Source organism: Cryptotermes secundus, unplaced genomic scaffold, assembly GCF_002891405.2.
Source record: "Cryptotermes secundus unplaced genomic scaffold, Csec_1.0 scaffold181, whole genome shotgun sequence".
NCBI lineage: Eukaryota > Metazoa > Arthropoda > Insecta > Blattodea > Kalotermitidae > Cryptotermes > Cryptotermes secundus.
In genome coordinates, this window is record NW_019723906.1 from 76547 (window position 1) to 93899 (window position 17353).

The following is a 17353-nucleotide window of genomic DNA, read 5'->3' on the forward strand; positions in this document are numbered from 1 at the left end:
TTCTCGACTTTACCAACCAATTCACTAATAGTATCTAACATGCATTCTTTTATATTGTTCCACTGCACTTCAGCATTTCCGCTTTCACTTTCAATTGCACTGAGTTTCTCTTCTAGGGTCTCCTGCACGCTTTGTCTTTGAGCAGATAACTTCTCCAAATCCCATCTAGGTCTGCGCTTTTGGAATCTTATAATTTTCTTCAACCTGGTTCGGAACTTGGCAACCAGCAAGTTGTGGTCAGAGTCAATATCTGCCCTAGGCAGCGTCTTCACATCCTTCACACTGTTTCTGAATCGATGTTTCACAAGGATGTAGTCCAGCTGATGCCGCCTCCAATCCCCAGGTGCCTTCCATGTGTAAAGTCTTCTCTTTGGCTTCTTGAACCAAGTGTTGGTAACAGTCAGTCCATTTCTTTCACAAAAGTCAATAAGCATTTGACCCCTGTGATTCCGTCTTCCTAGTCCATGTGATCCAACAATATTCTGATATGATCCAACAGTGCTTTTCCAGTCTCCCAATATGATGCTGTTTGTGTCACCGCTTCCATCTTCCTGAAGAATTTCTTCAGTTGTGTTATACACTTTTTCCACTTCATCATTTTCATACTCTCATGTTGGCATGTACACTTGCATAACCGTATATCTACTTTTTCCACCTTTAACTTCAGAGCAATAATACTGTCATTACAATCAATCTTTTTAACAACACTCCTCACTACACTTTTATGCACCACTACTGCCACACCTATTTCAGCCCGTTCACCTCCAGAATAATACACTATAATCACCACTTCTTATTTCACCTTGTCCTTTCCACTGCACTTCGCTGACACCTAAAACAGACACTTCATTCTTCTGCATTTCCATTTTCAAATTCTCCAATTTGTCTGCTTGATTCAAGGTCCTCACATTCCATGTTCCAGTCTTGTAGCCATGATGTTCCTTCTGATCTTCGCACTTTTTCTTGTTGTAATGCCTGCATGATATTTCCTCTAGAAACACTCCCCCCCCCCGGAGATCCGACTGGGGGAGTAGTTTACCTCCGGATTGTTTTGTCTCCAGAGGAAACATCTCGCATACATGGTATCTCTGATTTTTGAAAGAGACTATCCAGGAAAAGTTATAATGTGGTAGTTTTTCCATTTTTTAATCGTTTCTTGCATCCTGTTGTGTGTTTAATTAATAGTAGAGTGAATTTACCGACTACACAACACGTTTTTTATTATCACTACATGTTTCAACCTCAAGGGGTCATCTTCAGGTGTATGAACACGGCTGTATAATTACACGCAGTCAAATTCACTTTTAACTCATTCGACCCTGTATCTTATCCAGATTTATGCTCGCTAATATATCGAGTTCTTTTTATAAAACACAGGTTAAAATTATTATTCTAATTTAATTGTTAAAAGTTAAAAGTTCATGAATCGAAGTTCAATTCATGTCACTGGTTACACTTTCACTTGTTTTTACAGTCTCATTTTATTTATGCTCACAACTGTGTCTAGTTCTTTTTTAACTAGTTTAGTTGTTGTTGTTGTTGTTATTATTATTATTATTATCGGTTAAAAGTTCGTGAATTAAAGTTCAACTTATGTTATTGGTTGCACTTTCACTTGTTTGTGAAGTCTCGCTGTTCTTTCGCATTCTCTGATGCTGCTGGATCTGTTATGATCGTTGTCATGATTTGTACTTAACTTAACTAGTTGTTGTATTTTTATGTGTTATTTGTGGACCATCAGTTTGCAAAGCCCATATTAATACATTTCTTTGCTATAGGTTCACCAAGACCTGGCGAGTGCAGAATATTGGTGATGAGATTTGGCCACTGGGATGTTGCTTGCAGTTTAGTGGAGGGGATCAGCTTTGTGCTGCACAGCGAATACCAGTTCGGCCTGTTGGTCCTAGCTGCACCATGGATTTGAATGTTGACATGGTCAGTCCAGAGCAGCCAGGCATCTATGAGAGCAAATGGAGAATGTCAACTCCATCAGGTTCATATTTTGGAGGTTAGTATTTTCTGCCACCTCACAGAGGTTACAATATCACTGTAGAAGGACTAGAGGTAACACCAGAGTGTTAGAAATATTATATTGTAGTGTGACGCAGTTGAATGTGTGTAATCATAATAAGTGTTTCATCCATAAGCTTTTTATAATTTAAGGGAGCACAGATACAATGAAAAAGTCACCATATTATAGATAAAGTTAAATTTACTGACAGTTACTGGCATACCAACATTTTGTGCAAACAGTATTGCATTAGAGAGTTTTTAGATATGAGTTATTTTAATCAGAATTCTGTGTGTATGTGTGTGTATTGTCGCGTATCGGGCGTATATCGCGACAAATAACTTCACGTTGTATTTGATGTAGCGAATTTTATTTCACATTCGCACTTACAATCACCCAAATTACAGATTTATGATTACTGCTATCTGCAGTATCACAAATAGTACACTCCAAATGCCACAATACAACTGACTAGTTGCTGGCTAACTTGGCGGTAGCTCTAGGACTCACTGACTGACTCAGTACAACTAACTGTGAATAGCCTTCGCTGCTCCCTAACTGCTAACTTCGCCAGCAGGCTATTTGTTTTTTCTTGACTGGATTCTAATTTCGCCAGGAAATCCTCTTTGTCTTTCCTCCTATTAGCCTCCATTTCTTCTTTGTCAGCCTTCCTATCGGCCAACACCTTCTCTTGGTAGGCGTCTAGTTTTGTCACTAGGCGTTCGAACAAGTTTTCAATATCTTGTCTTTCCATTTTGTAGCAGTAGAACACTCGATGCACAATAATTGTTTGTGGCGTGTTTAAGTTCGTAACACTTCTGACACCAAATTGTTACGTGTCTTGAGATCGAATCCCGTTGGTCACGTGTGTAAGTCCAAATCCCACTTCTGACACCAGTTGTCGCGTATCGGGCGTATATCGCGACAAATAAGTTCACGCCGTATTTTATATAGCGAATTTTATTTCACATTCGCACTTACAGTCACCCAAATTACAGATTTACGATTACTGCTATCTGCAGTATCACAAATAGTACACTCCAAATGCCACAATACAACTGACTAGTTGCTGGCTAACTCGGCGGTAGCTCTAGGACTCACTGACTGACTCAGTACAACTAACTGTGAATAGCCTTCGCTGCTCCCTATGTAGCCTCGATCGGACAATACGGCCACGTAATAGGCACCCTTGTTGCCTGGCGCTAGCGGAAGTAACCGCTGTTACTACTTGGTGACGTCACCGCTGTTGACTCGCGTTGCCTAGCGACCAGGATCCTAGGACTCGGCTAACATCGGCTCGCTTCGGCTTCGCTCGGCGCATCACGGCTGGCGGGGGGTGGGGGAGGGCTCATAGCTCAGCATGTCACAGTATAAATCATGTAAATTATTATATGCAATAATTAAGTGTTAAGAAACGTAATTAAGAACATATATATATAATCGATATGTGAAATATATGAAAGAGGGTGAACTGAAGAATGTTCTATCTAACTGAGATGAATCTACTGCAAAGCACAGAAAGGACAGAAGAATATTGATAGAGTAATTACTATATTACAATCATTGGAATGTTCTGTAAATTTGAAGTTGTACTAGTGTTGCACACTGTCCATTCTCTGAGGTGTATTTGGTATACATAACGTTTTGGGAGTTGGTTCTGTTCCTGCCTTCCAGTAATTGATTGTTATTATGCTGACAGGTATGTTATCATTCATTAAGATGGGTGGTGACAGCTGTGACTGAATTCAGGACCTGCACTAATATTCTAACCACAAAATCACCAAGGCCTTGCAGTTGGTTTCATTAATGGCATTACCCAAGTTCCAGTCTGCTAGGAGGATAAGTCCGTTGCTATTCAGTTCAGCATTCTTCTCGAGGATTTTCCAGTTTTCAATTATGAGTTCTGAGTTATAGGCCTTGAGGCAGATTAGCAGACTCTTAGGAGCCTCATTGATTGTATCATGAATCTTAGAACACATAGCAGGACTGGGGAGTCCTATTGCATCATTTGCTTTCAGCAGAGTTGCCTCCCATGGCCTGTTATTATAGAACCATTTGACATGTTTGCTGATTGGCGGAACTATAAATAAATTCTTACCCTTTTGACTGTAGTCTTGAGGATATGTCTGATGTCCTCACCTGCAGTTTTCATTGATAACAGTCTCATTTTTTTCCCCTAAGGAAGGTTGAACTTCGGTGATAGCCTGGGCCCAATTTCTGTTCTGAGTCTTGTAGGGAATCCAATTTATGTACCCTCAGCGGCAGGAGAGAATACTTGCTCTAGTTGCTGGTTGTTGCCAGTACCACCATTACACTCATTATCTTTCACCTGCCTGACACCAAAAGTTCATATATGTTGCCTGAATGAAGCCTGTTAACACTGGAGGCAATGTGTTCGAACATCTTATCTGTTGTAGGTATGCTGGCAGTACTACTACTTCCTCCCAGCAGTTCAATGGAACTGCCAGTTCACTGATGAGGTGCCCAAAAATTCCAGTTGACAGCTGTCCTTCTTGTGGCCCGTCCCCCATTGACAAATTTATTTTTTTCTATTGACTATTCAGTATCCATTTCTGTCCATCAGCTACTGGGGAAGCAGTAATGGTCACTAACCACAGATCACTATATCTATGGAAGGCAACATCCACTAGTTTTGTTTAGCTGTTGTAGGTATGCTGGCAATACTACTACTTTTCCCCAGTAGTTCAATGGAACTGCCAATTCACTGATGAGGTGCCCAAAAATTCCAGCTGACAGCTGTCCTTCTTGTGACCAGTCCCTCATTGACAAATTTAGATTTTTCTGTTGACTATTCGGTATGCATTTTTGTCCATCAGCTATTGGGGAAGCAATAATGGTCACTAACCAAAGATCTATGGAAGGCAACATCCACTAGTTTGTTAGGTATTCCAAAAGTCTGCTCATATAACTGGATTTTGACACTGTAAGCAGTGAAAATGAAACTCAGTCATTCACATGCTGGTATGTTAAAAGTCCTGTCTCTGAAGGACAACAGTAAGTGAATTAAATCTAAAGATCACAACCTGCTACACATTTTATGACTTTTGTGGAAAATATTCACCAAGGAATGGAAACAAACTCAGGACAGTTACAGAATGTTTCTAAAATGGAAAATGACATCTGTATTTTTGAATCAAGCCTTACAAAATCCCAGCTGTCTAGAACAATTGTAATCCAGTCAAATTATTGGAAGAGTAAATTGATTCCACACACTTTCATTTTTAGAACCTTGGTGGCCTTGGCTGGATAATATGCCATAATTGCATATTTTTAAGAGAGCTCTGTGAAGGTGTGAACTTTTATGTATCTCACTGAGATATGCAGATGTTCATAGAGACTGATGCTTTATTAGTATCAAGACTATATAGCATTGAGTGGTAGGATGGTAGATGAATTGGAAAGGATTTGGAAGGAAGCAGTCATGTCCTAATTGAGGTATTATGCTGGCATTTGTTTGGAGGGACTGAGGAAGACCATGATAACTCTCAGGCAGAATAGCGGCACCTCCTGAATACAAGTCTAGAACATTATTTGTAGACCAACCTGTGCAGTTTGACTTCAGACGGGAGCAGTTTTTGAAAGGTATAATGCTACAGTTTGAATGTTCTGTCAATTGAGGTATGTATAAATAATTTAGATCTCAACTACATAATTCAGATTTTTAAATTTTTTAATGAATTTTGTTTGTATGAAACAGATGTTATCTGGGTGATACTGACAGTCGCAGAAGGTGGGACAATGGCTCTTACACAACAGTTGTCACATTTAAGTGAACTTGGTGCATCTCCCCGTCTTGATGAAATGAACCTCAATCCATTTGGACCAACCAGCAGACCTTCTAGTCAGACCTTGTTTCAGGTGAGAACTGAATTTATTAGTTTTATTATTCAATTTCAGTTAAGTCTTCATAAATATTATTATAATTCTGCATTGGTTAAAGTCCTTTCAGATAAATAAGAAAAAGGAGCATGTGCAAGAGAAATATTAAAATAAGCATAACTTCAATTTTGTTCACACAGACCTTTTCACTCAAGATATTGCACTCATGGCAAAATGAAGAAAATCTTATGGCAAACTAGCATTTCCAAGCTGTTGTTAAATGGCAGTTACTTAGAATTTATTATAAAGTGGTTGGAGTAAGAAACATTAATAGTGAATACCCAGAGCAGGGGAGGTATAGAAGACTGATAGGGAAACTGTCAGGGGTTGAATTCGAGGTGAGATATTAAATGAGGAAGAGCATGGCTCATGTATTCAGCCCAAATTTGACAGTATTTTCTATTGTGAGAGAGGGGTATGTTATATTTGACGGATTGATGGACACAGATATATGTAGAGAGGGATTTTTATTCCATATTCCTCACTTTGTAAGGAAACATGAGCTTCTGTTGTAATCATGTCTGTTAAGTGGTGGTCATCTGGGATGTGACACCGTGTGGAACCTGAAGATGGTGTCAGTGTGCTTCTCAGGAACACTGGTAATCATCTTCTGGATTACATGGAGCCACGTTCCTGAAGATTGCTGTTTTAATATTCACCACCATGATAATCTCAAGTCTGATGTCATATATATCCGTCTGTCTTGTCATCACACCTTTCTACTCGTACTTCTCCATTTCCTGTCATCAATAGTATCAATGTGGTAGCCATTGAACTTGTTAGGTTTGATCTGAACACTTCTAGGTGTTTCATTTCAGTTTTCAGTTAAGTGAATATGATATCTTAGCAGGTCATGTGCTACTCTGTTTTGTAGTGAGTATGACATCTGCACATGTCATGCATGTTTCTAGCTACACTGTTGTTGATATGATGACATTTGGCAATGTAAATTTGTACGATGTGCTTGTTAGATCTTCTAGTTACATCAGAGTGTGACAGGAAGGTGCTGATTTGCTTGATAGTTGGCGTGGGTTCAAGTTTTGATAGGAAACATTATTGCAGGTCCTAGCAAAAGAGTGTGTGTGAGTAATGAGGTGTTATATGAACTGTTGCAAGAAAATTAATATATTGATATTTCTGAGAGCCAATGTAATGGTGACAGTAAATAAATGTGAAAATTTTGTCACATTATGAACTGAGTGTGAGTTCTGATGAAGAAAGTCTGAGTGACAACAGCAGCATGCAGCATGGGATATGGGTAAAATCAGGCACCGAATGACCACGTTTTTGATTTACGATTTACTGGCAAGCCTGGCATAAATGTTGATTTGGAACACCACAGTAACCCCCAGGAATATTTAGGGTTGTTTTGTACACCAGAAATTGTGGCAGTAATAGCCACAGAAACAAATCAATATGCATAAAATTATTTTGAAAACACACCTAGTCTAAAACTAAGATCAATGACCTATCACTGGAAGGANATGTTTCATTTCAATTTCCAGTTAAATGATGTCTTAGCAGGTGATGTGCTACTCTGTTTTGTAGTGAGTATGACATCTGCACATGTCATGCATGTTTCTAGCTACACTGTTGTTGATATGATGACATTTGGCAATGTAAATTTGTACGATGTGCTTGTTAGATCTTCTAGTTACATCAGAGTGTGACAGGAAGGTGCTGATTTGCTTGATAGTTGGCGTGGGTTCAAGTTTTGATAGGAAACATTATTGCAGGTCCTAGCAAAAGAGTGTGTGTGAGTAATGAGGTGTTATATGAACTGTTGCAAGAAAATTAATATATTGATATTTCTGAGAGCCAATGTAATGGTGACAGTAAATAAATGTGAAAATTTTGTCACATTATGAACTGAGTGTGAGTTCTGATGAAGAAAGTCTGAGTGACAACAGCAGCATGCAGCATGGGATATGGGTAAAATCAGGCACCGAATGACCACGTTTTTGATTTACGATTTACTGGCAAGCCTGGCATAAATGTTGATTTGGAACACCACAGTAACCCCCAGGAATATTTAGGGTTGTTTTGTACACCAGAAATTGTGGCAGTAATAGCCACAGAAACAAATCAATATGCATAAAATTATTTTGAAAACACACCTAGTCAAAAACTAAGATCAATGACCTATCACTGGAAGGAGATGAACAGAAATGAAATAATGAAGTTGCTGGCATTCTTTCTGTTACAAGGACTTCACCAGAAACCAGATAACAGGAGCTGTTTTTCCCAGAGGAAAATTCTGGAAACACCCTTACTTTTGATCCTGTTCAGTGAGAGGAGGTTTCACCTTCTACTAAAGTTTCTTCATTTTGTTGAGAACGAAAGTTACGATGAGGCCAGTTGCCATTCCAGAAGATTGTTTAAAGCCAAACCCATACTTGATCACCTAAATGCCATATTTGGGAGCGTATGTATCCCAGAGTGTGATGTGTCAGTAAATGAGTCTTTGATGATGTGGAGGGGATGTTTGTCATGGAAGGTATACATTCCTTCAAAATGTGCTAGATTTAGTATAAAATCATTTAAATTGTGTGAAGCCAAATCTGGTTATGTATGGAATTTTGGCTTAGAAGTAGTGGGTTCCTCTGCTGAATCAGGGATACCATGTAATTATGGACAGTTGGTTTTCAAACGCAGATCTGTTCCATAAGCTATGCAGCAAAGAGATCGATGCTATGGGAACCTTGCATCAAAAGAGGAAGGTTGTCCCTCCTGAAATAAAACTGAAAAAGGGAGAATGTGTTTCAGTCTACAAAGACAGACTAATGATAATGAAGTAAGGTAAAGGTAAAGTTGTCTGTGTGCCCAACTAATTAAGCACTATTCCATGAAGGCGTAGGGGAGTGGATGTATAGGTCTACATTTTCTGGACCTCAGCATTAACTGGAGGTGATTGGTCAGCTTCATGCCTCTGCCACTTTACCCCCAGGGAAAGAGCGCCAAGTACCCATTGGATAGGTGGCTCGGTGGGCCCCGGAGGCAGTCTGGATGATTTGAAAAAGAGAAAATTCTTGACCTTACTGAGACTCGAACTCCAGCCCCTTGGTTGTCCAGACCATAGCCAGTCGCTGTGCCATCATGTCTCCTATGGTAATGAAGTGGAAAGACAAAAGAGATATTTGTCTTACAAGTACCACTCATGATAACAGAATGGTTCCAACCAGGGTTCTAGGGCAAGATATGGAAAAGCCCAGTGTAGTTATTGATTATAATTCCAGGACAGGAGGTGTGGACCTCAGTGATGCTTACTTGACAAGCTGTTGCACCACAAGGAGTAGACTAAAACAATACTGTCAGAAGCACTTCTGTCACTTGATTGATATCTACTGTTTGAATTCATGTTTACTGAAAAAATAAAAATGGCAGCAGCATTTCCAGGATGGAATTTCGACTGAAACTTAAAGAAAATATAATTTCAAAATATCATATAATGGAGGCAGACCACTGAAAACCACCCCACTGACAAGGATGAATGCACCTCATCCCCCCTCAGTGCTGCTACAGTAACGGTCAACATCATGAAACAAGGTACAGTTGTGAAAACTGAAAGGTGGCCTTGTGTGCTGCACCCTTTTTCTAACATTACCATATGGCAAATGACTTCTAGAGTCATGAAAGGGCTCAGTGTTCAGCAAGAGGCTAAGAAGTGTCTGAAGGTAAGATTTTGGTTATTAGAAAGTACTCTATGGGCTGGTACTGAAAACTACACCATAACTGTAAAGACCTTCACAGTATGTGCCACTGGAGTTCCAACAGTGTTTCCATTGGTGTAATCATTTTAGTGATGATTTCATAGTCTGTACAAGATAATTATTTTGCAGTCAGTGTTTGGAAGAACAAATAGCTTTAGTTGCAAAGTTATTTCATCCACAGTATCTTGAACTTGCAGAGGAAGTGCAAATTCAGCACACACAGCAATGAGAAACATCTGTTATCAGTAAGGCAGCTGTAGCTGTAGTAAATCATAGTGAAATGTCACAATAATCAAACATGTGAGTGTGTATTTAGGCTGGAGGTAGTATTGTCATTCAGCTTCTATGATCGTACTTCATTGTTAAACACCACATGCCAGTCAGAATTGCATATAGTGAATGTGCATAAATCAGACATACCTTTATGATCACATATTGGGAATTGAAATGCATGTCACTGACGACAGTGGTGTGCTTTTTGAGAATGAAGCCAAAAGTATGGAATTTTACTAAAAAATATATATAATTTTTAATGTAACAGCTATATAAATTAAAAATAGATATATGAACTCTGATACTTGGTCTTTCAGACACATTTCATTTCATTAAACTTATAATGACACATGACTGAAATATTGAATTTTAAAAAGGGAGCAACAATTATAAAATAAAATGCTGCAGAAACAGATTTAAATGCATGAGGAGTTTTAATGCACCACTTTGGGAGAGGGGTCTCAGAATTTTGTGTGGTAATTTATCTTGAAGAAATATGCAACTTTCATTAAGGCAGTCTGTAGCAGAATGTAAAGTAACTTGGTAGCTGTGCAAAATTTGTGTAATTTGATGATGGTAACTAATAAACTGTTGTAAGTCTGCATGTGAAGTTTTTCCATCAAATTGCCTATATCATTGTTTTGTTTTATCCCATGGTATTTTAAACCAGCTCATGGACCTTATGGGGACATTTGTATCATGAAAATACAAAGTCAGTTTTGGAACACGTTTTATATGTGAAGGGAACGGAAACATCAAGCATAGTTGGCTCAGGCAGTAATGCTTCTGACTTTTATGTCGGAGATGCCTGGTTCAGATCTCGTGATTTTCATCAGCCCCTCCAGAAAAGTTGGATAGAACATGGAATGAGGCCACAACCACTTCTTTCCACATTCTTTCCAAATCTGTATGCACTATGAATTATTTCAGCTCTATACAGGGTGTATCAAAACTCAATGGCAAAACTTCAGGAATGGACTCCTCATATAGAGAGAAGAAAAAAAGTGTATGACAACATGGGTCCAGAAATGCATAATTACAGAGTTATCCGAGCATGTAATTTACGGAGTGCACGCTGACACATCTAGGCAGGCATTGTTGATGATTGTTTGTTAGGACCCTACGTTCTTCTGTACAAGCTTAATGGACAGAACTACACAGATTTCTTGCATACTACATTGCCTGATTACTTGGAAGACATTCCACTAGCATCCTGTCAACAGCTGTAATTCATGCATGATAGTGCTCCCGCGCATTTCAGTCTGCCTGTCCGCAGGCACCTTAATGCACATTATCCTGGGCACTGGATAGGTAGAGGTGGACCAATTGCTTGACCACCATGCTCTCCTGACTTAAACCCCTTGATCTTTTACCTGTGGGGAGACTTAAAGTCTGTCATGTATTCGATTGCTGTTGCTGATGTACCAACTCTCCATGCATGCAGTGTGGCAGCCTATCAGACAGCACGCACTACACCGGGCATTTTTGATCGTGTGTGGCTCTCAATGTGATGACAAGCGGAGGCCTGTATTCAGGCAGGATGAGGTCACTTTGAACATTTCCTCTGACATGTGACCAGAGTGTTCCAGCTGGCATTACAGACATATTCAGGTGCACAGTGCAACAGTGTTGGGAGTGTCGGATTGCACTCTGTAAATTACATGCTCGGATGACTCTGTAATTATGCATTTCCGGAACCCTGTTTTCATACACTTTTTTTCTTCTCTCTATATGAGGAGTCTGATCCTGAAGTTTTGCTGTTGAGTTTCGATACACCCTGTATATTTAAAGCTATAGCTCAGTCAGTATAGTGACAGGCTACAGGCTGGATGGCTGGGGTTTAATTCCCAGCAGAGGCAAGAGATTTTTATCTTCCCCACAGTGTCCAGACTGACTCTGGGAGCCCAGGAAGCCTCCCATCCTGTGGGCACCAGGGACACATTCCCTAGGGTTAAAGTAGCTGAGGTGTGAAGCTGACCATTCACCTCTACTAGTGTCAAGGTCAAGAACGTTCTGAGTTTTACCTCCAGTTCCCCTACATCTTAATGGCATGGTGCTTAATTACGTAAACGCAGGGGCAACTTGTAGTCTGCTAAATTGCTAAAAGCCTTATTAAATAGACTGTAAATAATAGTAACAAAAAAAAAGGAGCTGTGACATGTTGAACCTCAGAACTGGACATCCATTGATGGTAGCCCATTTACATGAATTGTCAGTGTACTCTGGAGAACAAGTCCATAATGAATGTAGGTTATTTTCAGACATGCACTGCTTTGAACAGCAGTGACATTACATCAGTGAATGAATTAGATTGTGATGACAGATGAAGAATGGGATACTTCCAAGTGTCTGAGGAGGTATAGGGAGGAGTTCAACTATAGTCTGTTCAGGATGTGTCTGGAGAAGGAAACATATTACTAGATGACGATCAACAACATGCAGGTTACATGTAGTTCAGTCATATGACTACCCAGTGCCAGTTCCATTGGATGTCACACTGGATTCTGAGTTAATATGTATCATGCTATGAACCATGTGCAAAGGTTCTTCCTTGGCCCTTATTTAATAGGATGCCAAAATGATACTGTTTCCTGGGTGGTGTTTGATGTCAGCTCTATACACATCTTGAATATAGAATAGATATGGCATGGAAAAAGTTAAATTATAGCAGTAATGTGAGTTACAAGGATGAAAGAAATAACATGTGGGATTAGGTGAATGTAATGAAATATCAGCAGTATGGTGATGATAATGTTAATGACAAAATTTAGGAAATGGAAATAAATAATGATCTAGGTTCACCATTGTTTCAAATGTTTCAAATAACTATCCCTGCAAAAAGTAAGGATATTGTTGAATCTGAAATAACTTAAAAAAATCATGGAAGCTAGAAGAATTGAAGAAATTAAATATATTGCACCAGTAACTTTGGAGGGCAAAAATGACTGGAGGCCAGTTTCTGATTGTAGGTAAGATAAATCATATTCTTTTGTATTAATTTTAACAAAATAATTTTCTATTGTTTTATTTTGATTTTTATGTTGTAAAACTGTTTCTAATTGCCAGGATTCTGTTCAGCAGACACAAGATGGTGATACTAACATGATGTGTTAACATTTACATCAGCCAGGTGTGAGTGAGATGGATGAAGAATAATGAACTCTTGTACTAGGGATGTGGAAGGTTTGTGTGAGATATGTTTATGTCTAGAGACTGGACCAGAGGAATTTTGCTCTTCACTTTTAAGTATTACATTTGCTGTCAGTGTTTAGAACATTTAAAATTTGGAGTTAATGGAATATCCCATCATCATTTTTAGGTTGTCATTAATCACAGTTGTCCAGTATCTTTTGTAGTCTTATTATCTGTGAATAGGTCAGATTGTTGTGTACAGATGCAAGCATTAGAGTATTCTCTGTTTTGCTTTTGCAAGGCTGGAATATAATTGTAGTTCGTGGAATTTTTTTTTCTTATACTGTTGGAATAAATTGCATTCTGGCTCAGCCTTTCATTTAACTGTTTTGAAACCTGTTAATTCATGTTGTATTAAATGTCCTTTTCTTCACCATGGCAGTCTTCTTCCATGTCTATGAGACCATCTTAGCATTTCATGTCATTAAGTTATGGTGAGTTAAATGTTTATATGCCTTGTCACTGGTACATGTCAATAGGATTCTAAAAAATGTTTAATGTTTTCTATTGTGTGTGTAGCATCCTTCCATTTACATTTAGGAAGATTAATAGTATGAAAGGTTTGTGTTCTGTAATATTCTTAACATGCTAGTTAGACCTAAAAATGGAAATAAGAATGAAGATGGTGAACTTAAGATGATCTAAAGATTAGTTTTCTTGAATTTGCTGTATTGGCCTGATTATAAGACAATATTTTTTAATAATTACACTGTAAATTCAGTTTCCATATAATCACCTTTTATTAAAATACAGAGTTTCTTCTTCCTTATGACTTCCAAGAATGGGGATCTCCTTATATTCAAGTTCATCTGATTAGACCAATATGATATATTCTTTGTAGCCAGGTATATTGTTTCAGGATAAATCCCTTATTTTCAATCAAAGTTATATTTTTTATCATTCAGATCTTCTGGGATGTACTGCCAGGCAGTCCAGTAGAAGTTCCCAGTATTTTGGAGGAATGTATTGCCTTCATCTTCAATGTCAAAGAGTAAGCCAAGAAAGAAACCAGCCAGAAGTATGTTCATCCAAAATGTTAACTGGACTTCTATTGGACTGCACTGTGTTACATCCCAGAAAACAGTACTCTTCATAATCACTGTTGTGAAAACCTCATATCCAATAGGAAGATCATATGTGTCAGAAGTTATCCCAAGCTTCTGCAGTATGTAAAATGACCCATCCATAATTATTCTTTCAGTTGAATGAAAAAAATAGACTGCCACCAAAATTATCAGTTGACTACTGTTCAGTATGCATATTGATTCATTTATCCATGTAATCTTTATTTTTTCAGACGTTCATTGATTTCAGAAAGAGACTTCTGTCAAGTTTGTTTTACAAATTTATTGCATTTACCTTGGAACAGAAACATTCTGCTCTGTACTTATTTTCATAACACATCCACAAATATTATTCTCTTCTCTAGGCCATAAACTTGCAATCTTTGTGTGAAACAAAAGCCCTTGATGATATAAATATATGGCTATAAAATGTGTATGGCACATTTACTTATATAATTTTCGCATTCTGTGTGCCAAAATTTTATCCTTAAACTAAGGATGACAAATACCTTGTTTGGTGAATTGGATTTAACACAGAATTGAAAGGATTGAAAGAACTGGTACAGTGACTCCTTGAGATATTATAATAAAGGCTGTGTGTTTATTTTTGAACTCTGCATGTACGGTGAGTGTATAGTCAGATGGAAAAATAGGATATTCCTCCTGTCAAGTCAAGCTGACCCGTAATGCATAAGTTTACTTCCTGGAAGCGCTGTGTACAACTCACTGCAGAAGTAAATGATGCTTTCATGACACTATTGAGTATAAAATCCAATGTAAGATTTTCTCACCCTTTTACCAAATGATAGGCATCAGCGTTGGTTGTACTTGTATTATTCACCGACATTTAAAAAGAAAAGGCACAACAATAAAATTACATACTTAGCAATAGATAATGGATTATTATTTTGTTTAAAATTTCTTTACTAACTGAAGAGGTCATACAGGATGAGCTTTTACTAAACTGGACATGTAAATTATGCAAGGAAAATCGAAGTCACAATCATATTTTCACAAACTAAAATGGGAAAGGTATGCAAGGGCTGAAAAATTACTTGAATAGATATGATATAATGTAATAACTATCAGGATTATAGGACACAATGTCTGTTAGCTGTACCAGTAACATAACAGCATTGGTAGGCCCCTCCAGGAAGTTGGGATTCTGGATCTTTGAATGCTTTTGGACTGGTTAGTTAACTGCATTGATATGACCTTCATTAACATCATATTAATATTCTAATTTGTATACTTCATTAACAGTTTATTCAAATGGCATTAACACCTCGTTAATCTTAGCCTGTTAATTCACTGACCTCATCAGTTCTTATGTAAAAGATTTCATTTCTCATAAAATGTATTTTGGTTATTGTCAAGTTTGTGTAATATACCAGTTATAATATACCTGAATTTTAAATATTGCTGGTACCAGAGCTTGCCATTTGACATTACTGAGAACTAGTTCAATCCATTTCACATTCCCTTCATCCATTTTAATTCCATGTCTTTGATCTTTAAGAAGCCACTTTCCAAAAGTTTAACCTATTAATATTTGTTTTCCCCTTCCCATCATAATCTTCATTTGACTGTACTAACAATACTAATTGTGCAGTATGACTTATATAGGTCCTCACTTTGTGACCTGTTGACATGTGCTTTTATTTAATGTACAAGTAATTACATGGTCCTTATTTAATCCAAAAATTACTTCAGGAAAAAATTTGTGATTTTCAGACATAAAATCATTAAATAACATTTCTCGTTTTCTTATGTATATGGAGTTTGTGTGGACAGCTAACCTAAATTGTGAAACAAATTGCCCAAGTTTTATTCAGCATTCAGGTTCATATTTGACAAATGAGACTTCATAGACATTATTTCCCTTTGTTTTCATAATTTGCATGGCAGGATCTGTATAATCTGCAGTATCACCTTATGATAAAGAAAACTTGATTAGATTGTGACATATTCAGGATATTTAATTGATTATGTGTCCAAACGTGAATATGATTTTATACATTATTATGGTATTGGTAATTTTTTACTCAGAAATATCACCATTCATTCATGGTTAGGCCCTGAATATAAAGCAGAAATTAAACACTGGCTGATGATGTGTGTAGTTGTTAACATTTAGTATTACATATTTTCTTGATTGTTATCCTTTGAACTTTAAATTATGGGATTGAATGATGTCACATCAGCTGTGTACAAATGATATCAAGGGCATGGAGGTATTGTTGTACAGATGCCTTTATTCAGTTACATATGAAAATGAGAGCCTAGCACTTAACAATGACCAGGTGGCAGCGCCATAGCTCAAGCAGTTAGTAACTGGCTTCCCACCGCGGCAGCCAAGGTTCGATCCCGGGTCTGGTCAAGTGGGTTTTGTGATGTACAAAGTGGCACTGGGGTGGGTTTTCTCCAAGTGTTTCAGTTTCCCCTGCCAATCTTCATTCCACCAAATTCTCAATCATCATAATCACCTGGAGCAGGCTACAATAGGCCAATCAGTGGCCACCATGCCAAGTGGACCCAGTTGGACTCCACCCCCTACTAGCAGATTTAAAAAAAAAATTAAAAATGACCAGACTTGATCAGTTCATACAAAACTTCTTAATCTGAAATCCAATTTTTGCTGGTTTCAGCAAAGATACTGTTTTCGAATTCACACCGTTTCCATCATCTCCATGGACATTTTATTGTATCAAGCAAAATAATTGTGAAGGAATGTTTTTCTAAAAATGCAATATTTACTGAGATTTATTTATTTGTCTTCATTTTCTTAATGTCATGATAAAATATACTCTTTTATATAGTTAATCTTAAAGTACGTAGTCTCTTCTTTACATCTTTTGAACTGGCTCGTGCTGTTTGTTACAGATAAGGAGTTGCAATGATCTGTGTTGTAAGCTTGAATAAGAGTGTCACAGAAGAGTGTTTTATACAGATTTGATTAATTAATGGTGCAAATTTGATGTCATTCTTAAGGCAAGTGAAGGAGGTAGTAGCAGTGAAGGATACTTTATTGCCAGCACAGCATATCCAGTTTAATTTAGTATGTGTATTGGCATTTCACAATAACTGTGATTGTATCATTTCCCACTCCTGTTACCCTCACATTCTGGATTGTAAGGACAAAAGTGAAGAAAATGCCATATTCTTGTTTGATGCTCAAATGTGATTTCTATCTTTTATGTTCT

At 37.8% G+C, this 17353-nt stretch overlaps 1 protein-coding gene across 1 annotated transcript in view; it reads left to right on the forward strand.

Annotated features, from left to right (window-relative positions):
• LOC111861997 (protein ILRUN) overlaps positions 1 to 15554 on the forward strand; it is a 22067-nt gene extending 6513 nt beyond the window's left edge. Inside the window, exons 3-5 of the mRNA XM_023847015.2 lie at positions 1779 to 2008; positions 5730 to 5890; positions 12961 to 15554. Coding sequence (XP_023702783.1) covers positions 1779 to 2008; positions 5730 to 5890; positions 12961 to 13008 — 439 coding nt within the window. The 3' untranslated portion in view covers positions 13009 to 15554. The remainder of the gene's footprint in view (positions 1 to 1778; positions 2009 to 5729; positions 5891 to 12960) is intronic.
• The last annotated feature ends 1799 nt before the right edge of the window (positions 15555 to 17353 follow it).